General features: G+C 39.4%; 11 protein-coding genes across 11 annotated transcripts; 4 read left to right on the plus strand and 7 right to left on the minus strand.

Annotated features, from left to right (window-relative positions):
* Positions 1–31: 31 nt before the first annotated feature.
* SNT2 (DNA-binding E3 ubiquitin-protein ligase SNT2) lies at positions 32–4495 on the plus strand (the record flags this gene model as incomplete). The annotated part of the gene is made up of 1 exon (XM_037286893.1): positions 32–4495. One exon carries the CDS (start codon positions 32–34, stop codon positions 4493–4495), a length of 4464 nt encoding a protein of 1487 aa, XP_037142788.1.
* A 51-nt stretch (positions 4496–4546) lies between these two features.
* Positions 4547–5260, minus strand: LEA1 (U2 snRNP complex subunit LEA1; the record flags this gene model as incomplete). The annotated part of the gene is made up of 1 exon (XM_037286894.1): positions 4547–5260. The coding sequence occupies one exon, from the start codon at positions 5258–5260 to the stop codon at positions 4547–4549; it is 714 nt and encodes a 237-aa protein (XP_037142789.1).
* Positions 5261–5583: 323 nt separating this feature from the next.
* On the plus strand, positions 5584–7200 carry THI6 (bifunctional hydroxyethylthiazole kinase/thiamine-phosphate diphosphorylase; the record flags this gene model as incomplete). Its single annotated transcript, XM_037286895.1, has 1 exon — positions 5584–7200. One exon carries the CDS (start codon positions 5584–5586, stop codon positions 7198–7200), a length of 1617 nt encoding a protein of 538 aa, XP_037142790.1.
* A 130-nt stretch (positions 7201–7330) lies between these two features.
* Positions 7331–8332, minus strand: CBP3 (Cbp3p; the record flags this gene model as incomplete). The annotated part of the gene is made up of 1 exon (XM_037286896.1): positions 7331–8332. The coding sequence occupies one exon, from the start codon at positions 8330–8332 to the stop codon at positions 7331–7333; it is 1002 nt and encodes a 333-aa protein (XP_037142791.1).
* A 1037-nt stretch (positions 8333–9369) lies between these two features.
* On the minus strand, positions 9370–12822 carry HG535_0B01020 (uncharacterized protein; the record flags this gene model as incomplete). Its single annotated transcript, XM_037286897.1, has 1 exon — positions 9370–12822. One exon carries the CDS (start codon positions 12820–12822, stop codon positions 9370–9372), a length of 3453 nt encoding a protein of 1150 aa, XP_037142792.1.
* A 902-nt stretch (positions 12823–13724) lies between these two features.
* On the plus strand, positions 13725–17270 carry BMS1 (GTPase BMS1; the record flags this gene model as incomplete). Its single annotated transcript, XM_037286898.1, has 1 exon — positions 13725–17270. The coding sequence occupies one exon, from the start codon at positions 13725–13727 to the stop codon at positions 17268–17270; it is 3546 nt and encodes a 1181-aa protein (XP_037142793.1).
* Positions 17271–17397: 127 nt separating this feature from the next.
* On the minus strand, positions 17398–18096 carry SAR1 (Arf family GTPase SAR1; the record flags this gene model as incomplete). Its single annotated transcript, XM_037286899.1, has 2 exons — positions 17398–17942; positions 18072–18096. 2 exons carry the CDS (start codon positions 18094–18096, stop codon positions 17398–17400), a joined length of 570 nt encoding a protein of 189 aa, XP_037142794.1.
* Positions 18097–18370: 274 nt separating this feature from the next.
* Positions 18371–19702, minus strand: HG535_0B01050 (uncharacterized protein; the record flags this gene model as incomplete). Its single annotated transcript, XM_037286900.1, has 1 exon — positions 18371–19702. The coding sequence occupies one exon, from the start codon at positions 19700–19702 to the stop codon at positions 18371–18373; it is 1332 nt and encodes a 443-aa protein (XP_037142795.1).
* A 967-nt stretch (positions 19703–20669) lies between these two features.
* HG535_0B01060 (60S ribosomal protein uL1) lies at positions 20670–21323 on the minus strand (the record flags this gene model as incomplete). Its single annotated transcript, XM_037286901.1, has 1 exon — positions 20670–21323. One exon carries the CDS (start codon positions 21321–21323, stop codon positions 20670–20672), a length of 654 nt encoding a protein of 217 aa, XP_037142796.1.
* Positions 21324–22011: 688 nt separating this feature from the next.
* On the plus strand, positions 22012–22968 carry MRM2 (21S rRNA (uridine2791-2'-O) methyltransferase; the record flags this gene model as incomplete). Its single annotated transcript, XM_037286902.1, has 1 exon — positions 22012–22968. One exon carries the CDS (start codon positions 22012–22014, stop codon positions 22966–22968), a length of 957 nt encoding a protein of 318 aa, XP_037142797.1.
* Positions 22969–23143: 175 nt separating this feature from the next.
* SEC27 (coatomer subunit beta') lies at positions 23144–25306 on the minus strand (the record flags this gene model as incomplete). Its single annotated transcript, XM_037286903.1, has 1 exon — positions 23144–25306. One exon carries the CDS (start codon positions 25304–25306, stop codon positions 23144–23146), a length of 2163 nt encoding a protein of 720 aa, XP_037142798.1.
* Positions 25307–25969: the final 663 nt, after the last annotated feature.

The following is a 25969-nucleotide window of genomic DNA, read 5'->3' on the forward strand; positions in this document are numbered from 1 at the left end:
TACCAAATGGTTGAAATATTTCGAAACTTCTATGTGCGAGTTGCGCTATATCCAGACAGAAACTAGTCAAACTATATGCAGAGATATGGCTCACAATGATTCAAAATCAATGCCAAAACAGAGAGCAGGAACTAGGTCTGTAAACTACAGTGAAAAAGAGGCTGATGCAGATCTTATCCGAAGAATTGATCAATTCGAGAAAGTCGATACCAAGTCAAAACCCCCAAACCGTGTCGGTCGGCCAAGGTCCAATAAATCTACAGCAGATAAGAATGGTAATACGGGGACTTCATCAGGCGTGACCAAGAACAAACATCAAAGCTTTTTGAATGACAAGGCTGTGGGATGGAACTTCATTCCTGTACTTCCGCCGAACTTACGGAAGACAAGCAGATTTTCCAATATCCTAGATTTGAAGGATGCACTGGTAAATGTCTCCCAAAATACTCTCAAAAATTCTGACCGCCTGCTCCTGAAGGCTGGGGATACGATTTACATGGTTTCTGAGCCGCCTGGGGAGCCTTACTATATTGGTCGAGTGGTGCAATTTGTCCCCAAAGTAGAGTTCTCACAACTGATTGATAAGCTGAAAGCAGTCACAAGTGAACTATCTGCGAAATACTTTCATGTAAAAATGAATTGGTTTTACAGATCGCGAGATATTCAGGATAAAACCTCAAATTTTGATACAAGACTTGTGTACGCATCTTTGCATGAAGATATTTGCCCCATAATATCATATAGAGGGAAGTGTACAGTGTTACATGTTGATGAATTTGAAAATGAAAACTCAAATACCGCTGAGTTCATAACCAGACCAAATGTCTTCTATTTTGATCAGCTGTTCGATAGATATTCATTAGCCTATTACAACGTAGTAAGCTCAGAAAAGTTGCTCACCTTACACAAAAGTTCACCCTTTTTATACTTACTGAGCAAAAGATTTCGGTACATGTTCATAGAGGATAAATATCCTTTGAATAAAATACTCCGAAAATATGTCATCAAGGACAATACATCTGAGAACGAAGCGAATGATGAAAGTTGGGATGATAGATGCTCTGTCTGTAGGGAATGGTGTAGGTCTAGCCAGAGACTTAAATGCGACGAATGCTATTCTTGCGTCCATTTGCATTGCATGGATCCGCCATTGGAGAAGAAACCGAATAAAGGTATTATATGGTTATGTTTTAATTGCTTGAAGCGTCACGAAGGCACCAGCGAAGCGCTAAGAGAGTTAAATGATGAACAAACAAAACAAACGGAGAGTATTGGTGCCTTCAAGGACAAGCTGGACTGTATATCGAGGAATGTAATCGAAGAGGGTGATTCAAAAGTAGATGAGAGACACTGGTTCCAATACATGGGGCAAAATATGATCTGCCACCTGGAAGATCTGTTACAAAGAAACTTTTACATTCCTTATCCCTTTAAAAACTCAAGAATTGGTATAAAGTACCAATGGGCAGGCAATGCAAAGTTCGAGAAGTGGGAGCCTGTACCTTATAGCACGGACAGAACAGATGAACGAGGCTCAGACCAAACTAGTGATCTTTTGTGGGTGATGGAAGACGGCAAAATCAACGATGGTTCATTAGAGGCATATATTCAAAAATGTAAGGACAAATTTCCTGCAGAACTTAAGATTATGGCTGAAAGCTGTAATTTTTTAGATATGATTACCAAAGCACTAATGGATCAAAACTATAGCCTGGATCGCGCATTCTCCGAATGTAAGAAACTCTTATCTCGAGAGTCTCTAAGGGAACCGACTTTTTCTACTTTAGAAGTTGAGAAATTTGAAAATGCTGTGGCACAATATGGAAGTGAACTGCATTTAGTGTGCAAGGATGTCGATAGCCAACCCATGTCCTCAATTGTAAGATATTATTATTATTGGAAAAAAACTGAGAATGGACAACGTATATGGGGTGGATTCAAAGGTCGTCCCAAGAATAAAGCTAAGCTCAACGCTGCAGACAAGGAGGTAGAGAAACTCACAAACAAAGGAAAATCTCCAAGAGAGCGAAAACCCACAAAATTGGCATTGGAAAATAAAAATACTGTAGTGAAGGAAGAGCTCAAATTTTTAGACGAATCATGTTTCGAAACAGAGAATTTATCATTAGTAAGAACCTGTTTTAAGTGCGTTTTCTGCGATATTGATTATTCACCTCTTTGGTATAAAATTACAGGTGGTTGCGATGATGAACATGTGAAGAACAAGATGCACACAGGCTTTAATGATAAATTTGAAAACAAAACAGGCGCTCATAAAGAAGTAAATAATGTTCGAAAAAAAACATCTGGGGAAAGTAATGATTCGTCGAATAAACAGCCCAGGTTAGATGCTCTTTGCATTAGGTGTGCACGTTTATGGAGGCGATACGGTATAAAGTGGCAGCCACCTGTAGATATTTTAAAGCGCTTAAGTGGGAATAGTATGTACGTTTTGAATTCGAACATTGACCAAGCTCTTGAAGAGAGAAACGCGAATGTGTTAACAAGTAAACCAGAGCAGGCACGCAATAAATTGTTAGAGTGGGAACAAGTAACCGATTCAGAGTTTATTTTAAGGCAGCGCCCTGATTTCATTCAAAACCCGGACCACTTTGCAAAACTGAAGACAAATACTCTATCTTCCCGCTCAGCATTGTACCGATTAGCAAAAAAGCCAATTGATAAGAATCAATTTAATATCGAGCATTCGAGGAGAGAGCTTGAAAATCTTCTAGCTACAGTGATGCGGAAACAAGCAAAAACTATTGACCATAGGCCAAAATCTGCACCAGTTGTTAAAAAAGAAAAACAGGAAACTGCAACTAAATCTAAGTCAACGCCTCAAGGAGACCTTCCAAAAAAAAGCCCAACGCCACCTATTTTGACAGCCGTCAATTATGGGATTGATTTGAATTCTGGTGGCGATATACAGATAGAGATTCCATCGTTGAATGGTAAATTGGGCACAGTAACAATTAAGAATAATTTTGAAAAAGTCATAATTGATGAGATTTTGCTTGATCAGTTAAAACGATTATCTACAGCAAGAAAGAGGACGCATTTTGAAGAGAGTAGTATCTTGAGTTTCGAACCCTCTCTCAAGGCGCGAAAGATAGATAATGATGGTATATTGGGGTCAACTTCCAACCACGACCCGATGCCAATGGCTAATATCAGACCTTCACCTGAAGTTGTTCATGAAAATAGTACAACAGCATTGCTGCGAGCCTATCGCAATTCAGTGACACCTCGCGAAGGTCCCCCTGGCGTTAAATTTTCAATTGATGCTAAAAGGAGCAGCAATGATGATATTCAGCGCAGCGAGTACTGCTCCGTTTGTAGGCAAAAATTTGAAAAATTCCAGTACAAAGACCTATGCTGTCATAATTGTGGAATGCGTGTCCATTACTGTTGCTATGGTGCGAACAGAGACAAGGAAAATTTCCATGAGGTCGGTTCTAAAAATTCTACATGGATTTGCGATCCTTGTTCTAACGATTTGAATCCAAGTGCCTCCACAAATTATAAGTGTGTCTTATGCTATTCAAAAAATCGAGAATTTGAGTTTTCGAAGAATCCAAACGATGGTGCGTTACGTGAGGCCCTCAAATGTACAAATTCAGGATCTTGGGCTCATGCGGCTTGTGCTATATTCAATAAAGATATTAAATTTGGCTCGGCAAGTTCGTTACAACCCATTATGAACACAAAACTAGCTCTTATGAAAAACTCAAACAATTCCTGTGGCTTGTGTGGTATAGAAGGCGGTGGTCTAGTAAAATGCGATTTATGTGAAAGACTATTTCATGTTACCTGCTCTCAAAAAAATCCGGGCTTCTCTTTGGTATTCAAAATGGCAGATATACACCGTTCTGATAATGAAGCCACTGTTTCCGGCAATTCTCACTACTTTACTCCTGTTTTATTATGCAATGATCATCAAATGAATCCTGCGGACGTGAACAGTGTATATGCATCACTGGATACAAGAATTAGTAATAAATCATCTTCTTTGATGAACATTTTTATGAGCAGTCGTAATTATGAAAGCAAATACAATATGGTCTATGAGCGATACTTGGAGCAAAGAGAATGCGAGGAAAAAGACACGACGAAGGTGAAGACAGACGGGATTTCTGAGAACGTTAACGAGATAGAATGCACTGATACTAGTATTGATGGAAATCCTCCTCTTGATGACGAAAAAGTAAAAGAAGCAGTGAGCTTCTTGCAAGATTTGTGCACAAGAAAAAAGAATGAAAGTAGAAAATCTGAACAAACTGATGAGAATTTCTGTGACTTTATCCAAACATATACTTCCAAATCTGACTCTTATGGTAATAGAGGAGAGGAACTGTCGGAGGCTGAAGTAAAAATGTTAATGGACGGCATAAACCCAGATGATTTCGATATCCAGTGCTCAAAGGATGGAAAGGAAAGTAAGAGGAAAAAGCAAAAGAATAAAATAAAAGAGCTAGTAAATAGTAGTAAATAGTCAATCATACTATTTTATTATACAATGCAGGAAAGATCGGCCTTACGGGAATTATTGTACTCTGCCCGATAACAACTTTTCTATCTTCGCAATTTCTGCCAACGAGGTAGCATTTTTCAACTGTTGATTGAGTACCTTGCGCTTCTCTTCTGACATTTTACCCACAACCAAATTCATGATTTCCATCGATTTATCCCTAGGTTCGTTCCTGAAATTATCTGAAGATATGCTCATACTAGGGGCACCGATGGGTGACTCAACTTTTGACTTTTCTCTGTCCTTGGGCGTAACACGAGTGAAATCCAAAACTTCAAGTTGAGGAAGCAAACGCACAACGTACTCTCTATAGCCTTGTAAATGACACACTTGATTTCCTCGCAGCACTACGTTCTTGAGGGTTTTTGGAGAAGCTTGAAGCCCATTAAGTTGCTCGAAGTGTGCAATGTTATTACTTGCAAGTACTAAATTCACAAGCCTCGATGGCAGGGCTTTTCCATCCACATGAGATATTTGATTTCGTCCAAGCAGAATAGTGTGAATATCGGTTCGCAGCTGCAAGTCTGGAATCAATATTAGTTCGTTATTAGTAAAATCCAGCACACGCGTCGGCTTTGCAATGTGTTTTAAACTTGAGCTCATAGCTTCTGAGTCGCTTTCTAGTCGCAAATTCCTCAAAATAGTGCATTTATCTAAATTGTATTTGCCATTGAAGTGATCTACATAGTACTCTGGTGCGTCAATAACTACACTAGGAGTGATCTTCATCGCTTTGTGGCCTTCTGAAAGCTCTTGAACTTGATGTTATATTTCTGCCATTATTCTCATAGTTTCTTTAGTTTTCAATTTTGATAATACAGGGCATCTGTATTAGGGCAACAAGAAACCTTATGAAAATAGGAGCGCTCATTTTACATGCAAAATTAAAACCAAGGACCGTTTCTTGCATAAAGCTAGGTGAATTGATCGCTATGAACATGATAAACTATATATATAGCTGTCAAACGATACAAGCGATTTCTAGTTGTGCTTACAAGTACAAGTTAAAAAATTTGTAAAGATATTATCAATAGGACTATTTAAAAATCGGGATGTTTGATAAGAAAAGTGTTGATTACAGTCTGTATCTAGTTACTGATTCTGGTATGCTACCCACGGGTACTTCACTATATTCGCAGGTCAAGGCTGGCCTAGAGAATGGTGTAACATTGGTGCAATTGCGTGAGAAAGAAACGGATACAAAAACATTCGTTGAGGAAGCACTGAAGATACACGAATTGTGCCAACAATTCAATGTGCCCCTGATAATTAACGACCGTATTGATGTAGCATTAGCAATTAACGCTGAGGGTGTTCACGTTGGTCAAGACGACATGCCTATTCCCCTGGTTAGGAAACTATTAGGCCCTAACAAGATACTCGGATGGAGTGTTGGAAAGACAAGTGAGGTGGAAAGATTAGCGCAGTGGGGACCAGAGATGATCGACTATATTGGAATTGGCATGGTTTTCGCTACAAGTACAAAGAAAAATCCAAAGAAATCTCCGATGGGACCACAAGGGGTGATTGGAATATTGAATGCCTTAGAGACAAGCAAGGCAACTTGGTGTAGAACTGTTGCGATTGGTGGACTGCATCCTGTAAACATTGAAAGAGTGCTGTACCAATGTGTTTCGACCAGCGGTAAAAGATCCCTCGATGGTATCAGTGTCGTCAGCGACATCATGGCAGCTGCGGATGCCGCAGCAGCCACCGTTAATTTGCATACTTTACTTCGCAAGAAAACTTTCCAATTTGTTGATCTGTATCTTGGCAATGGTGAATTGAAACCTGAGGGGCTCAAAAATGTCATCGAACAAGTGAAGCAAAACCGCCCACTTGTGCAACACATTACTAATAAAGTGCATCAAAACTTTGGTGCAAACGTTACTTTAGCACTGGGATCTTCTCCAATCATGTCTGAAATAAAATCTGAAGTGCATGATCTCGCACGTATACCACATGCCACTTTGCTGTTGAATACTGGCTCGGTAGCTCCATTAGATATGGTTCAAGAAGCCATTTTGGCCTACAATCAGGTTGGAAGGCCAATTGTTTTTGATCCCGTGGGCTATAGTGCTACTGAAACAAGACATGTCTTAAATGATACCCTACTTTCTTCTGGACAATTTACCTGTATTAAGGGTAATTCGAGTGAAATTCTTTCCTTGGCGAAGCTTTCCGTGGAAAAGATGAAAGGTGTGGATGCTCACACCGGAACAATCGACAAAAAGTTACTGGAGCGCGCTACTCGTCTTGTAGCTTATCAGTATAAAACTGTTGTCGTGTGTACTGGCGAGTACGATTTTATTGCGGATGGAACAGTATCCGGTCAATATGCACTATCCGTCGGTTCAAGAGGCAAAACAGTGGAGACAATCCCTTGTTTAGTGATTGAGAATGGTCCAATTGAAATCATGGGGCATATAACTGCAAGTGGATGCTCCCTTGGATCCACGATTGCATGCTTCATTGGTGGCTTAAACACCAATGGAAATCTGTTCGAGGCGGTTGTAGCTGCTGTTTTGCTCTACAAATCTGCCGGCAAATTAGCTGCTGAGCGTTGCCAAGGAAGTGGTAGCTTTTACTTTCAATTAGTCGATGCCTTATATCAATTATTTCGCGATAATAAACCAGAAACTTGGACTGCTAATTTCCAACGTCTGTAGAAATTCTATTTACAGAAAATAAATATATACATTATATTGAATGATGATTTGAATGGATATGAATTCTTGCCTATTAGTTATCAAATGGTGTGTGATAGCTTGCCCCTATCGACTCCTTGCTTATAAGTTTCTAGTTGGTGTATGAAAGCTTACTCCTGTCGCTCGGTAATAAATCTTTATTCTTATCCATAGCTTCGTATTTTTCAATGACTTTTTTCTTAAGCTCTTTCTCCTGTTCTTTGGTTAGTACACTAACAGATTCATTAGCTGGAACGAATTTAAAATTGCCCAACGCAAATTCCCTGTCGGAAAGCATACTCAATACATAAAGCTGCGAGCGAATATATCTCACAACAGCTTCCAGATGCACAAAATCTATGTTCTTTCTACCACCAAACAAATTTCTCCATACAGCGGTCGCCAATGTAGCATCGTCCGTGTAAAAACCTTCGTCATAGGCGAAAATTGCACCGCGAAGTTGGCTGTTGAAATCTTTTAGATACTGGTCAGCGATTCTCCCAGAGTTAACGTTCATCTCTTCGAACAACCGCATTTCAATGTCTGAAAAAGTTCTATCGACCAACTTCTGTTGATAGTTCCTGCCATATTTGAAAGGCATAGCACGCATACGAACAAACAACATCCACTCATGTAAGATAGTCACTTGGAACCACTGGGAAAATGTGCGGGGAAGTTTCAGATCCTCGTAAAAAAACTTTGCAGTATCGGAGAGTTCTTTATTTTCATATTGTAAAGCCTGCTCCTTACACATGTTGTAGTAGTAGGAGCCAGCAACTGATCCTGCCCTAACCTTGTCCATATCTAAGTTGAAAGTGCGAATTACAAGCTCACCCAGTGCTTCCTTCCATTTAGGTAACTCGTATGTCGTGGATTCGTATTTTGACTCTGACACTTTTTTCTTCGCAGGTTTCACGGGTGCATAGTGCGAAACATCTAGAGGTCTTGATTGTAAATGAGAGTCTTTGGCGATGTTTTCTGGAGAAGCAGCTAAATCACCTCTTGTCAACTGATTATAGAAAACATTGCTTTGAGACAGGTATGCCCGCGAACAGATTGGCAGAATTCGAAGAGTAGGGAAAGTTCCGCCCTGAAGTGCACCACGAGGAAACATTAAAAACAAAAACGAAGCTAAGAAGAAGGTCTTTAGGAAACTGATCGCTCGTTAGAAGGTGCATGTTTATGTGCTATTATATTCTTGGTTAGGTTAAAAAAAATGTACTTGTATATGCTAGCTGAGACGTATAATGTGATTATCGATTGGTATGAGCTGAGATTAAGTCCAGAACTTAATACTGGTAGTTACTGTTCATCAGTTGGCAGCAGCAGTGGTTCATCTCTTAAGTGATTTAATATTCATATTAAATTGGTGATGTGTGAGTGAGAAATGAGGCAGAAAAGACCATGAGGTGTTTTGAGTGCAGCCCTGTGCTGGGTCATCAGTTCTTTAGGCAGCCAATGGCTCGGCCTTCAGTACAATCAGCTTCTTTAAAAAATAATCTTCAGTTTGAGAGTGAGTTATCTTCGTAGTTGTCGATAATAATTTGGTTGGACATTGATGACGATATTGTGATGTTCAGTCATAGAGATATATGAGTCCGTGGTTCCCTATATTATAAGGTGAAATAAAACTAACTGAATTTAGATTAATATCTAGAAAAGATGTCAGTATTTATAACTGACATCCTGTACCTATTGAACCATAAGAAAGGATGAAAAGTCAAAAATTTGCACCGTCATCACAACATTTCCAATCCCAGAGAATCTATGGTACAATTGTTATTTCTTATTCCATGCCGTACTTTTCTCCGTAGTCAGATACCTGAATCTTAAACTTCTTACGATAGAATATCAGCAGACAACTCTCTCAAGTCAATTGATATTCCGTTAGGAGTTCGTCTGACTTCATTTCTTTTGTCATATTGTTGCAATTGTCCTGTTTCTGGTTCTTCTAAGTTGTCTCTTTATTATGTCTTATTTCTGTCACAATATCGATATAAATTTTAGCAATCTTCTAGTTCTGTAGATGCTGGTGGAAACATCGTTGTTTGGACAGAAGAATTTGCCTTTCACATACCGAAAGTTCTTTGGACGGCTGTATAATAAGTGGCCCAGCTGAGTAATAGCGTTTCTCTTCATTGCGCACTTTCATCAGACGGTCGCTGCCTCTTTTGTTCTCGAAGTAAGGTTCATGATCTCTTGCAATTTGTCGTGTACGGTATCTGGGCTGTTATTTTTTTTGTTACCTGAAGCATTTTTGCGCAACGGAGTTCCCCATTTTCTAATAGCCAGGTCGTTCTTCCATTCTATCACGTCCTCCATTGCTTTGAAGTGCCTGCGATTCAGAAGGTCGGTAAGGATCTCCGACTGCTTTTCCAACTTTCTTGTAATGATATTTCGTATACGTTTCTTCTCAGTGCGTGCCTGTACTCTTTCACCAGGTCCCATTGAGCTCTCCACGGCTTGTTTGATGTCTAATAGACGATCCCTGCGTGATTCAAGTTTTTCAATCCTATCCAGAATTTTTCTTGTTTTTGAACAATCATCCAGTCTCATTATCTCTTCGGCAATCTTTTCCAATTCATTTTCGTGTTTTACAAAGTCATTGTTTCCAGATGTGTTTGAGTCATTTGTCATAGTGGAAGAAGAAATTAGCTCCGCTTTGCTGAACCCAATTTCCTCTGCGGTCAGTTCATTCTCCTGAAATTCTTTTACAAGTTTCTCCTCCGCATCGTCTGAACTGAACGACAGAAGACGCCTTTCACGGATTGTAAAAGAGCTCTCCAGATACTCTTCAATACCTTTGAATTGTCTTAGCAAATCATGTTCTCTTCGGCCCCACGTGTCTAACCAATCCATTATCATCCTCAGATCTTCAATTCTTTCCAAACAATACCATGTTTTATCCGTGAGCATTAAAGATTGCGGTGTTTCGTCGATGATTTTCTTTTGAATTGGCGTCAATTCGAACAGGGGATTTGCAATCTGTTCCTTGTTTACAATTTCATATTCATCAGACCCACTTATTAGCTTGTATGAACCATCACAAGCTCTATAGATGTGGAAAACCTCTTTTGTTGCAAATGCACTTCCTTCACGTTCTGCCAACTCAACCCATTTTCTCAATTCAGCGTAGGATATGTTTAAGAGAAACCTGACTGTTGATTCGTTAGGGCCCTGTATCCATATTCTTCCAGAATGATACTGCGATTGTTGTTGCCGACGCCAATTGTCGTTTGCTTCCTCCTGAATATCTGGAACGACAGCGCCGCTCAAATCTAGCCAATGATACTTATTGCCATATCGGTCGATACCTAACGGCTTTAGTCTTTGAAAGTCATTTTCCATTAACTTTTTTCCTAAAAGGGATCTATCGTATTGTAGATTATCTACTTTCACTTTTTGAGCCTCCAATTGCTCTTCCAGTTGGCTGTATGCAGATTCATCTACAGTTTCCGCTTCTGCAAGGTTGTTCAAGGTTGCTTGTAGATTATTCAGAGTTGAAAGTTCAGATTTTAAATCCTTGGCTATCTTAAACTTCTCACTCCTAATTTGCCCGCAAAGATCCATCGAAAAGTCAACAGCTGATTTAATATCTGGAGAAAAGTTAGACACAAGATCAACCAAGATCCATAAACAGGTAACTTTTTCTTCAAACGACAATTTGCAAAAATTTCTCCAAAGCTGTTTAGAGAGCTGAGAAGATGATATATTCTCTGGAATCAGCTTTTTTGTGATGTTATCCATTGCATTTGTATATGTCGGTATGTGATTGCAGCTATCAAAAATTCCCATGAGTATAATAAGCCAGAACCCATTATTGAATTGTCTTTTCGTCAGTCTCTCTGCCCAGTTAACATTTCGGTAATTCAGGCAGTTATCCAATGCAGAGCTCAATTCGTCATCCTCTTTCTCTTTCTCTTGCTCTTCCTCTTCGTCTTCCTCTATTTCATTTTCGTCTTTCCTTGCATACTCTGAGTCTTCTGTATCAATATCGACCGTCCTAGAGGTCTCTTTGTCCTTATGCGGTACTTCTTGGTTATCTGGACCACTCAACCATTCTCCAGTAACTAATACTTGCCAGTCCCCTTCTTCATTTATGAAAAGCCTTAGCACGGCTACAAATGCTTCTATCAATAACCCACATCCGTTGTGATTAATATTGTCTATCACCTCCTCTGATGCAGGTTCGTCTTTCAGAACTCTGTAAATAATGTCTTCGGAGTTTTTTGACTCTATTAGTTGACGAAAATGAGCATTTCGCCTCCAGTTACTGCACGGTATGTCATCATTAGCATTTTCTTTAGTGGTACTTGCACAGTTTACATAAACCACCTCCCCCTTCAACTCGTGTGCATCTGTGCATTTAATTGAAGTAATGAATTGATCGAGATTGAAGTTTGAAAGATATAATTTGGGACCGAAGGTGGTAAGAAATTGGAAAACCTGTAACAATTTCTCAACATTTTTGAAAGACTTAATTGAAGTCTCATTCACAGGAACAGACTCTAAAAATTCATTGTAGCAATACAATTTATCGAATATACTTGCGGGCCCCTGGAAAGGCAATACCAAATCTTCGACGATGCTAGTTATTGCTGGTGCTGCGGAATTCTCATAAGTTACAGATTCTTCCCTTGGCTCGTCATTTTTCCTTCGTTTGGATGATTCTTCCTCGACTTCATCTCTATTAGTTTCTCCCAACTCCTCCACGTTTTTACTTCCGTTTTGTAATGTATCCTCGATGTCTTCTTCCGATCTATCTCGCTTATTTTTCGTACTCTCAGATACATCATCTTCTTTATACTTTATCATTTCTAGCGGCCACTCCATTGTCAAACCATACATCGGTAAGTACTCTTCTTTAACAGCCCACGGAGCCCCCATTTTAGAAGACGCCCTTTTCAGTGTTATCTTGCAAAAGCACTTTATCAAATGCTTGGTAAATGTTGAGCGATCTCGATAAAGTTGCGATTGATCTGCAATCAGCGATTTATTACCATGATTTTCTTCAATGAGCATATACTTTGAGTAAGCTGGCATGATAATCTCTCCCGTTTGCGCATCCATACTCGCGTTGAATTGTGCCTTCTCTTTAATTATGTATGGTTTCTGATATTGAGGTTGCGTCGATTCATCCCGACTGGAGCCTTTGAAAGGTGTATCCTCTCGTTGTGGACTAGCCTGACTTGGTGATCCATCCAACAGGTCCTTATTATTCTTCCTCAAGTAAACGGTCTCACCGGGGAAAAAGTCATTTTTGAATCTCGCATATACGTTTTCCACTAGGGCATCCAGCCTTTTGATGCCATTGAAATGCAAGAAGCGAGCTACCGGCTCTCGCAATTTGAGGGGAAATCTCTCCTCGACGTAACGAAACTGAGTTTCTTCACTATCAAGAGCTTCGAAAAAAGTTAAACAGGAAGTTCCCGTTATCTCGCATGTGAAATGGTGACGAGCGTAAAAATCAAACCTCGTCAAATATTCTTCGTAAGTCTCGAACCACTCACCGGTCTCATCAATATGCCATACTTCAATGTTTATATCTACCGGCAGTGGTTTGGGATCCGGGAGAGTTATCGCTTTCCTCTTGTATAGCACCATCCCAAAGAATTATCCTACTACCGCCAGATTGTATAGTAAGATTTTTGGACAAAACCACTATAACTAACCTGAGTAGCAATTGTCAAAATTCAGAATTAGTCTTCCAAACTTGCCGGATATTCTTTGATGATTAACTACTGCAAGAAAGGAGGTTAAATTCCCAATTTTATTTTTTATTTATTTTTCAGGTTTATGCCTTTTCATCACTTTTGTCATATGCCCGCAAGGCTGTATATAAAAAGGAATTATCCCCAGAATTTCTGAAGATCAGAAGATCATTACAGCGCATAGAGCTCAGAATTGACGACTAGCTGGTGCCCTTGAACACACTTTAATATCTCAAAGGAATTCATTGCTACCAACACTGATTTCCTCTTCTTTCGTCATTTTCAGGTGGTTTCCAGAAATATTACGTAACCGCTTTAGATATGGTAATGAAACCGTCCAAGAGATGAAAAAGCGATTTGAATTGAAGTCGTGTAACGCTTTTCAAAATATTCGAGATTCCGCAATGCCCTTACAGCTGAGAGCTCTCTGTTAAGCACTAATTGCCCTACGATTTACCGCTTTTGTGCTCCCACCTTTTGTTCTATTGTCGCGTCACAAATTAGTCTAAAAAGATACACTAATTTATAAAACTCAAGATTGAAACAGGTTGTAATGCTCAATTTCAGGGACTCGGCATGAATCATAAGCATTTGACGACATGCTCCTCATATAAAAGTAAATTTGAATGAATTTCCATATATAAGTCACGAGACTACCATTTTACTAGTTATAGCTCCATTTTGCTTATTGCCTGAAAAATTTTATACTCATCTCATCTCATCGCATACTTGAGCAATGTGGAAAAAACAAGACACAAACATCTGACCAAGCATTTGGGGAGGTGTCGAGACCAGATGTCAACCATGGATCAGTCTAATAGGGAGCATCGGAAGAAGAAAGAGAAGAACCCTGCGAAGAAGAAGCTGCATTCGCAGGGTATGAATGCAAAGGCGTTCGCTGTCTCTGCGCCTGGCAAGATGGCTAGGAACATGCAGCGGTCGAGTGATGTAAACGAAAGAAAGTTGCATGTACCGATGGTGGATCGTACCCCAGATGATGACCCACCACCGATTGTTGTTGCGGTTGTGGGGCCTCCGGGGACAGGTAAAACTGTTTTGATCAGATCACTGGTTAGAAGAATGACAAAGACAACATTGACTGAAATAAATGGGCCAATAACTGTAGTTTCTGGAAAGCGTAGAAGGCTAACGATTATTGAGTGTCCTGCCAATGATTTAAACTCTATGATAGACGTTGCCAAGATTGCAGATTTGGTTCTTTTACTAATTGACGGTAATTTTGGATTTGAAATGGAAACAATGGAATTTCTGAACATTGCGCAACATCATGGTATGCCTCGTGTTCTTGGTGTTGCTACACATCTTGATCTTTTCAAATCTCAATCTACATTGAGAGCGTCAAAGAAAAGGTTAAAACATAGATTTTGGACGGAGGTTTATGAGGGAGCAAAACTTTTCTATCTATCTGGTGTTATCAATGGCCGTTATCCAGATCGTGAAATTTTAAATCTTTCCCGTTTTATTTCAGTAATGAAGTTTAGACCTTTGAAATGGAGAAATGAGCACCCTTACATGCTCGCGGATCGTATAACAGATCTTACACATCCAGAACTAATAGAGAAACAGGGAAAGCAAATTGACCGTAAAGTTGCACTATACGGATATCTTCATGGTACCCCCCTGCCATCGGCAACTGGCACCAAAGTCCATATAGCGGGTGTTGGTGATCTATCGATCTCTCAGGTTGAAAGGTTACCTGACCCATGTCCAACGCCATATTATCAGCAAAAACTCGATGACTATGAGAGAGAGAAAATCAAAGAACAAGGCAGTAGCGCAGCTTCTGTAACGCCACGTCGGAGAAAAAGGTTGGATGATAAGGACAAGCTAATCTACGCCCCCATGTCAGATGTCGGAGGTGTGCTTGTAGATAAAGATGCAGTTTACATCGATGTTGGTAAGAGAAATGAGGAATTGAGTTTTGTACCAGGCGAAGAGAGGGGTGAAGGTGAAAAACTAGTCACAGGTCTACAGAAAGCTGATAAGAATTATGCCGAAATTTTTGAAGGTGTTGGTCTACAACTTTTCAGTAATGACGAAGTATTGCACACAGGCGAAGAATTCGATCACGAAGATATAGACGAAAAGTTGGATCAAGGTAGAGGAACATTGAGAAATCCTAGATTGTACGGTGAGTCAATTCAAGTGGAAGATGCAGATATTGAAAACTTGGCAAGCGATAACGAAAAGGATGAACTGGATGCTGCAGAAGCCGTTTCAGAAAAAATAAATATTGACTTTGGTTTCAATGATGGAAAGATGAAGGCAGATATAGATTCTGAATTCGAACTAAGTGATCATGAAGGTGAAGGTTGGGAAAGAGCAATTTCTGCAAAACTAAGTAGCAGATCAAACCGTCGTAGAAATTGGGACATCGGAAAATTGATATACATGGATAACATATCTCCTAATGAATGCCTCAGAAAATGGAAAGGTAAAGAGGATGATAATGATAATGACGAGGCCAATAGTGATATCGAAGTCGAAAATGATAAAGGAGATGGCGCAGACGATTTTTTCAAGAGAAAACACGAAGCAGAGAGTAAAATTCAAGATTACGAAGGCGATTTGGAGAAATTTGTACCGTATTTTGATACTATTGAAAAACTTACTCAAAAATGGTCTACATTTTCACCAATTAGAGATAGATTCATCGGTGCACCAAAATTACAAAATGTTGAAGTTGATGAGGAGAGTTCCAATAATGACGATGAAGAACTGTACGGTGACTTTGAAGATCTGGAGGCAACTTCCGCTGAGGAGATTAACGGAATGGACCAGCGCATATCCGGGGATGAAGGTAAATCAGAAGACGAAGGCCAGTCAGAAGACGAAGGCAGTGATGGTAACGACTCCTTTACCAATTTTGAGGAGGAAGAGCAGAAAGAATTGACTCTCGAAGAAGAGCGTGAATTGAATGCTTCCAAGAAAGAGAAATTACACCTGCAATTCGAAATGGAGGAGGGTGATAATTTCAAAGAAGATGATCCCAACAACGAATATGATACCTGGTATGAGTTACAGAAGGCAAAAATGGCAAAACAACAAGATATTAACAATGCCGAATTCCAGAGCATGAGCCCTGAACAGCGTCAAAAGATTGAGGGTTTCAAAGCAGGATCCTATGTGAGAATCGTCTTTGATAACATTCCAATGGAATTTATAGAGAATCTCGATCCTCATGTTCCGGTCATCATGGGTGGTTTATTACCTGCTGAACTCAAATTTGGAATCATTAATTCAAGACTTAGAAGACATCGTTGGCATAAAAAGATCTTGAAAACAAATGATCCTTTGGTTCTTTCTCTCGGTTGGAGAAGATTCCAATCATTACCAGTGTATACCACCAGTGACTCCAGGACTAGAACGAGAATGTTAAAGTATACTCCTGAGCACACTTACTGTAATGCCTACTTTTACGGACCGTTATGTTCACCAAATACACCTTTCTGTGGAGTACAAATTGTAGCAAATAGTGACACCGGAAATGGATTTAGAATCGCAGCTACAGGTGTTGTTGAGGAAATTGATGCCAGTGTTGAAATTGTCAAGAAATTGAAGCTGGTAGGCTTTCCATATAAGATTTTCAAAAACACGGCTTTTATCAAAGACATGTTTTCGAGTGCAATGGAAGTTGCCAGGTTTGAAGGTGCTCAAATTAAGACGGTATCTGGTATCCGCGGTGAAATTAAGCGGGCATTGTCTAAACCAGAGGGACACTTCAGAGCTACTTTTGAAGATAAAATTTTGATGAGTGATGTTGTCATTTTAAGGTCATGGTATCCAGTTAACGTAAAGAGGTTTTACAACCCTGTTACTTCAATGCTACTAAAGGACAAGACGGAATGGAAAGGGATGAGGTTAACAGGTCAGATCAGAGCTGCTCAAGGCATTGAAACGCCTTCAAACCCTGATAGTGCATATAAAAAGGTTGAGCGTGTCGAAAGACACTTTAATGGCTTAAAAGTTCCAAAAATAATTCAGAAAAACTTACCTTTCAAGTCCCAAATTCATCAAATGAAACCGCAAAAGAAAAGTACCTACATTGCAAAGAGAGCCGTTGTGCTTGGAGGTGAAGAGAAGAAGGCAAGAGCTTTCATGCAAAACGTGTTAACATTATCGAGATCCAAAGACGAAAAGAAGAAAGCTAAGAAACAAGACGACAGAAAAGAGAGGCTGAAAAAATTGGCGAAAGCTGAGGAAGAAAAATCTCATAAAGATAGGCAAAAAAAGAAGGAATATTTTGCATCGCAAGGGAAGAAAAGGCCTTCAAGCTCAAATGAGGATAATAAGTCAAACTCTTTTAAGAAGAGAAAATGATAATAATGTCCGAAAAGCGCTATTCAGTTAGTTCCACTCAATTCATGTATAAATATATAACATAAACACTGGATTAAGTCATTCGTTGAATGATAAAAACATATAAAATGCGAAAACATATCTATCTTTAAATGTATTGAGATAACCATTGAAAAGCTTCAGCGTAACCATCCCTCATCACAACGGAACACATGAATACTTCAACTGGTCTCTGACCTTCGACTCTTGCATTGCCTGTGGTACTCATCAAGCCTAAAGCAGAGCGTAGTTCTGCCTCAGAGACAGCATTTTCACAATCAATTTTGTTACCTAGAATCACAAATGGAACATTTTTCAATTCAGCAATATTGAACAAAGCATCCAATTCTACACGGGACTCAACAAACCTTTCAGGATCAGCGGCATCCACCAAGAAGACAATTCCATTGACTTCAGGGAAATAGTCCTTCCATAAACGACGGGCCTGAAGATGTCCACCTAGATCAAAAGTGGTGAATTTGATATTGCCAATTACTAATTCTTCAGAAGTTGGGTGCCAAGTTGGTTGTAAAGTAGCTAATCTATCATTCTTTAGCATGTGGAGTAAAGTAGTCTTACCGGCATTGTCTAGACCTAAGAATAACAGCTTACCATGTTTGTTCCATAAACCGAGAGATGCCAAGACGTCTCTGACTGTTTCAAATGGCGAAAAAAATCGTCACTGGTTAGTATATGAATGGCAACAAAAGGCACACAATGCTCATTTGTCTAGGATTATTTTCAAACCGAAAGTTCCCAAGAATAAAAATACTTTATACATACACCAGCCAAAAATATCCCACACCATTTCTGCTACACACTATTCTACACTTTCTTTCACGTCACTAATGAGACCAGGAGGGATACAATCGATGGTATACAATCGATAACTAAGTATTTAACCAATGATGTTTATCGATTTCGTTCTTTTTGTTCGTATTTTCCAAAACCCTGATCGATACTGCTTCGTGTTACAAAATTTCAAAATCTATAAAAGAAGTAAAAGGAGGGTAATGTTCAATAATCAATTGTATCGAGTAGTAATATACCGTTTCCGTTCAAATATGTATCAATACTTTTCATTAATGTGAAAAATTTGTTTGTATGAGCTCATCTTTTACTTTAATGGATGCTGCCAGCTTTTCACTAGTAATTATCAGAGCATCATCTTTTAAACATGTGATTAGTGACGCTTCCAACCGTGTAAGGAGTCTTTTCGAAACACCGCACACTTTGCAGAAGTATTGATGAGAGTGGACGCAATCTTCCAACAGTTTCGTTGCTATACGGACAGATGCAATGATCAATCTGTGGATTTCATTTTCATTCAAAATTTGCCTCAAAATGATCGGACCCTCTATCCCCTCTCTTGTCAACAACAGTGTTTGCAGTAGAAAGGTAGCTGTAGTGTAAACCACAGATCCAAACATACATTTGGCTTGAATTCTTGAAATCAATTGCTGATACGTTATTGTGGGTGCGCTCTTCATGAAGAAATTCGAGTATTCGTTAGGGTCATATGGGTCATCATCATTAAAAGTTGGGTCATTAGAAGAACAGGAGTCATTAATTTTTTTTTTATCAATATCATTTTGAGAAAGCTGTAAAATGCATTTTATTGTATCTTCAAGAATGTTAATTCCTTCAACAGGCGATAGTTCAGGAACGTCACTTGATGACTTAATATCCGCTATTATCAGAGACGTCTTAGGATTGTCTTTGTCCGGCTGTTGCGAAGTTTGAGGCTGAACCTTTTCCGAAGAATTGAATATTGGATTCTTGATATCTTTATTCAGCTGTATAGGCATAGTATCGCACGGACGTGATATTGGCGAATTCTCCAGTGTACTGTCGCTGCTTTCACTGATTTGATCATTATCGGTACCGTAATCAATAATCTCAGATATTTCCGTTGAAGGTAATGTTTCTAATAGCACTTTCTCACTTTTATTTAATGCAGACGAACCATCATTTACCAGCCCGGTAGATAACATGTCAGTACTGGTATCATGATCATCATATTCGTTGTCGCTCAGTTCAAAATTAGACATAGATGCTGATAAGTTCGTTGCTTGTGTGGCGACATCACTGTAAGGCTTGACATAGGAACCATCGTTCAATAAATCGGATCTAAAACTATTTATCTTGTCCAAATTTTGCGCCACATAGTCATTTACTTGATTTGCATATTCAAGTAAATCCTCAACATTTTTTTTACCTTGCAGAGGGTCATCTTCATGATTTAAGTACTTGCCACTATCGTTCGTCTCATCATCATGCTTGCTGGATTGGAACCTCACCTTTTTAGCGGAGTTACCAGGTGGACTATCAAGCAATTCCGAATCATCATTTAACTCACTGAAGTTACTATTTTGGAAAAATCCTGTCCTTAGCGGAACCTCCAATGTGTCCATTCTAATAAACGGTGTCTTCGCCAGGCGAATATCCAGTCAACCTTCTTTGTTTGCTCACTAATCAGTATCGGTTATTTATGGCTATCAAACTTACAGGTTTCACGGCAGCTATTTAGTTCACGTGACTCACTCATTTCGTGACGTCTTCAATTTATTCAGTCACCATTAGAAGGGCTCCTGAATAAATACGTGTGTCATTGAGTCTTCTGTTCAGTATTACTGGTCTTATGATACTCAATTGCAGATTTAAAAGTCTTTCCGGCTAGTGAGGCACCTCGTACCACACATGCGATGACGACATGTTGCCTTATTTGTGGGTGAAGAAAAAGAAGACAAGCTAGCCGTGGAACAAACGTTTGCGGCCTCTTTCAGAAGTCCTACGCACCTAACTCGAATGCTAATAATCTTGAGTCATAATTCAAAGATGAGTAGTATCGCACGTTTTCTGGAATAAGCTCGATCGGCGGCTTAAACAGGAGTATTGGGCAACTTTACCCCCCACCATGTCATTCTGGACTGCAACGTGAGACTATCAGATATCTTAATCTTCTGTTAAGTCTCGTACGGTTAATAGGAAAACAGCAGCTGAAAGATGTGTAATGTCCAGGCAATTAGTTTCCAGTTGTACACCTTAAAAAATATCTCTTGGCAGAGGTCAATTTCAAGACAATCCATGACAATTTAAGTGGCCTTGTGGTCGGAAAGCTGTTGAAGAGCGCATCCAGATTTCTTGTCATACTGTGTCGTGTGCTTACGGCTTCTGAAGCTTAACCGCTAAGCTTCGCGAAACGTTACAAAAATCGTAGAATTAATAATATGAATCAGAGGCAAAAAGGGAAAAGCTTTTACTTAAGTCATACAAAGCTAAATGCTTCTTAAAGAACGCAGATAGATTCGAGATTACGTTGGATGCACTAAAATAAGTTCTGTTTATATACTTGTTAAAAATTAAATATAGAAACACTTCTTAGTATAATCTGTAAGCTGGACCCATGGTAGATTTGATGACCAAGGAGCCGACGTTTTGCCAGTTCTTCTTCAGCAAAGAGACCAAGAAGTTAACTGACATCAAAATCTGGTTAACCAGAGTGTCTTCGTCCATTTCAACGTTACCGATGGCAACAGCCAAACACAGGACCTTCTTCAATTGGAACTTGATGGTAGATCTGACATCGGTGACCTTACTGTACAAGTCATCGTTGTGAGAAACTGGGGTTGGAAACTTACCAGCCTTGGATAATTGAGGACCCAATAATCTTGGAACTTGTTTAATCAAAACTTCGGAGGCAATGAAAGCAGAGTATTTCTTTGCCAATTTCTTAATCAACTTTTTGTTCTTGTTCAATTTTTTCAAATCTTCAACAGACATAGCATCAACACCGCAAGACTTTGCTCTGTCAACGTCAAAAGCATCACCAAAGATACATAGGGACAAGTTTGGTCTTGGGCAAACTGGCAATTTCAAAGCACCGGAGAAACGCTTGTCTCTTTGAGGGTCGTAGTTCTTCAAACCGACTTGCAATTCAACGGTTTCCAAGAAGTTTCTCTTCTTGGTTTCGTTAGAGTATTTCAATAACTCTTGAACGTGTTCTCTAATTTGAGTAGAAGAAATCTTAGACATCTTTCCTGTAGTTAAAGTCTTCCAAAAGTATTTGGTGGTCCGTTAGGCGTTCGACTTTACGAGGATCTAGAAAGAAGACAGAGTTAAAGAATATAATTATTCAACGTCTATACGTCCTCGCTTCAAGATGGAGTTACTTTTAAACCTCTACTTGCTTCCAACGGGGCAGGTTCAGCTTACACTTACAACAGCATGCTGCTGCCTGCCGTGTGTTCTGTCATCCGTTGTTTGCTTGGTGAAAATTTTCCACTGACAACTAAATGGAAGTTGGGACTGCTTATACACCCCATACACCACTGCACGTTTTCTGAGATTTTTCAAAATGAAAAAACGTTCGCGAAAAAATAATTCTAGGCTCATAAATTGGGGGCACAACGTGTGATGTTTGGGTCTGTAAGGAGACAAGAGAGTGCAATAACATTTCTGCAGCTGGCAAATCTGGACATGTGCTTTCTGATCCCTTTGATAGCTTTAAGGCTGTCTCTAAGTGGTGCCAAAGTCATCTGAAATAACCATTCATAATATTCGTAGATTGTGATCCATTCTCTCGAACACGTGACATTCACGTGTTAGTTTTCCTGTTATATATCTGATATGAGTTATAGGGTGTGAAATTGGCATATTGAGAGCTGATAATAGTATGTTTAAACTATTGGGGTGTTCCAATCGTCAATGAAGGTAGTATGGAATGGCTTTAGTCAGGGAGTTTGCGATTAGGTTTTCAATTGGCGAATTCAGAGGAGTGCACGGGCAGATACGGCAGATACGTTGCAATTCTAGCTCTCAAAATAGATGGTTGAAACGACAGTCCAATGACTACTATACGAGGGAAGCCAAAATTCGGGATCTGAGGTCCAGAGCGGCTTTCAAACTAATGGAAATAGACGATAAATTTCGATTATTTGCAAAGAATGGAAGTCAAAGAGTACTTGATTTGGGTTTCGCTCCCGGAGCCTGGTCACAGGTTGCCAAAGACCGCATTGGCTTCAATGGAGTAGTCCTTGGCGTTGATATATTACCATGTGAACCACCAAGCGGAGTAAGCTCGATTCAGGCAAACATCTTGTCTAAAAAAACACATGAATTGATACGACTTTTTTTTTTCAAACATTTTGAGTTGAATCATGATGATAAATTACATCCTGATAAGGGCTATTTTCAGCATATGCTGGAAGAAGAGCTTACTCATAAAGAGGATTTTCGAACTTACAAAGAAGTTTTTACTACCGACACCTTCGATGATTCCGTAGCTGCGGAACAGAGCCATAAACTTCCCATTGATGTAATTATCAGTGATATGTATGAACCTTGGATTCAGACTTCTGGATTTTGGAATAATCTTACTAACTTTCCTTATTATAGGATGGCAAATACCTCAGGGTTAGCTATTAGGGATCACTATCAATCAATTGACTTAGGCGATGCTGCTCTCATAACTGCAATAGATCTTCTTAAGCCGATGGGCTCGTTCGTTTGTAAACTCTATACAGGTAAAGAGGATAAGTTATTTGAGAACCGGCTAAGAAAGGTATTTAAAAAAGTGAGCCGAATTAAACCAGACGCATGCAGGACTGAATCCAAGGAAATATATTTTGTTGGTCTGGGAAAAAGGGCAAAAACTAACAAGATAGATGTTTTCTCGTAGCGGGTAAATTTGACGAATGTCATTCATTTCTTTTGTCGTTGATTAATATTTGACGATAACTTCGTTTCTTATTTTGCGTATTAAATATACAAAGTATTTAGATGGTCAATTTCTATTTTGTGTTGTTTCTGTTTCAGTTATGAATTGGCTAAATTGAAAAAACCACTTCATACGCCTACTGTGCTTCAGCTCCTTCAGACCCGTTAACCTGACTGGTTTCTGGAACTTCCGAATGATTTTCGTCTTCTCCTATTACTTCGCTAGATTCCTCAAATGCCTCTTCTGCCTCTCCATTTACGTTGGGTTCAAAATCAATCAAGGTAGCCTCTGTCCTGGAATTATCATTCTCAAAAACGCTGATTCTATCCGCAATAGATTTCTTGCCCTGGGAAACAAGGCTATCTTTCCATTTTTCAACTACATCATCCGATTTTATTCCATATGTTGCCGCAAAGATGGCCGCCTCAGAAAACCTTTCACTTTTCACAAGCAATCTTTGAGTGTTGTCGATATCACCTGCTACCCAAAATGCCTTAAACGCCAGATTATATTTTCCGTGACTCTCTGCATCTTTGGCGGTCGACAGTAAACCTTTTTTATCGTTGAACGAAGAAAATAATAAGAACAATGACTCGTAATCATGAGATTTGGTGTAAGCCTCAATAGCAAGCTTAAAATTGAACTTCTCTAGAGAGGCGTCACCGAGAGATCTCCATTTTAGATCACTGTCCTCATCTGATAAAAGCTCCTGAGCAAGAGAAAGCTGGCCGAGCTTCAAAGACAAATCGAATTTTTGTTCCTTGTCTGGTGAAACATTTAATGCTTCCTCGTAATACCCCTGGCCTTCCAAAAATCTAGCAATCTTTAACAAAGCTTCTTGGCTTTCGATATTTGGTAAAATAGATTCCATGGCTTCAGGCAATTCATCTCTCAAGGTTAAGGTTTGAAATTCCAGGACATCTAAAGATATCTCATAGCCGTAAATATGGATATCTCTATCCGCAAGATAAACCTTGTTATCTCTTGCTAGATAGCCTAAGAGGTACATCTCTTTAGAAAAGTGAGTTAAGTTGTATGTTTTTTCACCAACAACATAATTTAATCTGTTTGTAGATGTGGTGAATATGAACACATCACCAACCCACTTACCTGAAGTGATCGATTCGTTAATTTCATGAAGAACATCGAATGCATCTTCAACGCCCTCTTCTTCATCGACATTTCCTTCTGAAGCTGCTTCATCATACAATGCTCTATTGAAAAATAAGGAATAAGCGCTGGCTTCCTCGTTTCCATCTTTTTCGGTATTAATGATCATCAGTAATTCTCCATTGTCGGACCAAATAATATCCTTAGCATTGACATCAATACGTCTAACCAAATTACCGGTCTCCCAATCAAAGAAATAGGCAAATCCATCTGCTTTGGCACCAAGCAAAGCACCGGGATATATTTTTTCTATACCGTAAGTTAAAGGTATAGACCACGAGGTAACCTCTTTGAAATTTTTGTAGTAATGAACTTGGCCTGTTTCATCAATTATAGCAAAACTGCTTGAATCCGGACCCCACGCAAAATCATGACATTTACCAAACGATTTGTTTCTCCACGCTAACGCTGTGTAAATCACATACTCTCCGTCGCCTACAACAGCAACAAATCTACCATTTAGCGAATGGGTCAAGTTTTGAGGGAAAACATCTACTGACCCCAATTCCTTCGCCTGTAAAGCGATAGGCTCGTTCTCTTCAACTTGTTCATTGCCTCTTATTACGGCTGTGAAAATATCAGAAGCTGCTGCATTTTTTCCACCAGACCAAACAAGTTTTCCAACAGGATCAAGTGATAACGTTGGAACGTCGTTTCCCAACGCAAGAACGGTGAATCCGTTATCAAACCCCGCGGCAATATAATTCTTTTTACCGGTTGGATGGGTCGCAATGCACCAGCTTCTCTCGAGACCTAAGTTTAAAGTCTTCTCTAATTTATAGGTTGAAGAGTTCCAAATTTTTAAGGTACCATCTTCTGAGCCGGAAATTATGATAGGCAACGTCGGATGGAAAACTGCGTAGGAAACGTTTGACATGTGCCCTTCTAAAGTGGCAACACATGATTTTGTCTGGTAGTCCCACACTTTTATAGTCAAGTCATCAGATGATGTTATGATGTATGGTTTATCTGGTAATGGATAATAGTCGACGTAATTCACCCCTCTTTCCTGACCTGTTGATAATGTAAAGTTTGGAGTTGGTTGACCTAACGACCAGACTTTGACGGTACAGTCTAAACAAGCGGATGCAAAAGTACTTGGGTCCTTTGGGTTAAATGCTACACTCATAACGAAATGTTCGTGCCCTTCAAATGTCTGCTCCAAAGCCCAGTTTTTTTCCCAATTCCATAATTTGATGGTAAGATCATCACTACCCGATAGAATGTATGGTTTGGTTGGGTGCACAGAAAGGGAACGAATATAATCTGGATGAGCTTCGAAATCTACAACTTTTTCACCTGTATTATAGTTGAATACTCTAATTTTAAAATCATCACTTCCTACCACAATCCAGTTCTTCCTGGCAATAAACTTACCTGATCTAACTGGCGTCTCTGTAACTACGATGGATCGAACCTCGGTTTTTTCTTCATAATTCCAAATTTCTACTCTGCCAGAGTATAAGGTAGTCAAAACCCACGGTTCTGTGGGATGGAAGTCGATTCCTTTGACTCTGTCGGACCTGATACTGAATGATTTCTAAGCAAAAATAAAACAAAATACAAATACGGTTAGTAATTGATTGCTCGTCAATCAAACTTCTGAAAGTCGCATCCTGTCAAATTACACATTTAGCCACCCTTTTAAGGCATCTAAATACGCCAATTGGCCTGCTAACCGCAACAATTGTGTCACATAGTATCCATGAAAACATACTTTAATGTCCAATTTCATCCTCACAGTCCTTCTCCACTTTCGTTCGAGATGAAAGCGCTAGTTTGCTAGAGCATG

The sequence above is a fragment of the Zygotorulaspora mrakii genome, chromosome 2 (genome assembly GCF_013402915.1).
Source record: "Zygotorulaspora mrakii chromosome 2, complete sequence".
In the NCBI taxonomy this organism is placed as follows: domain Eukaryota; kingdom Fungi; phylum Ascomycota; class Saccharomycetes; order Saccharomycetales; family Saccharomycetaceae; genus Zygotorulaspora; species Zygotorulaspora mrakii.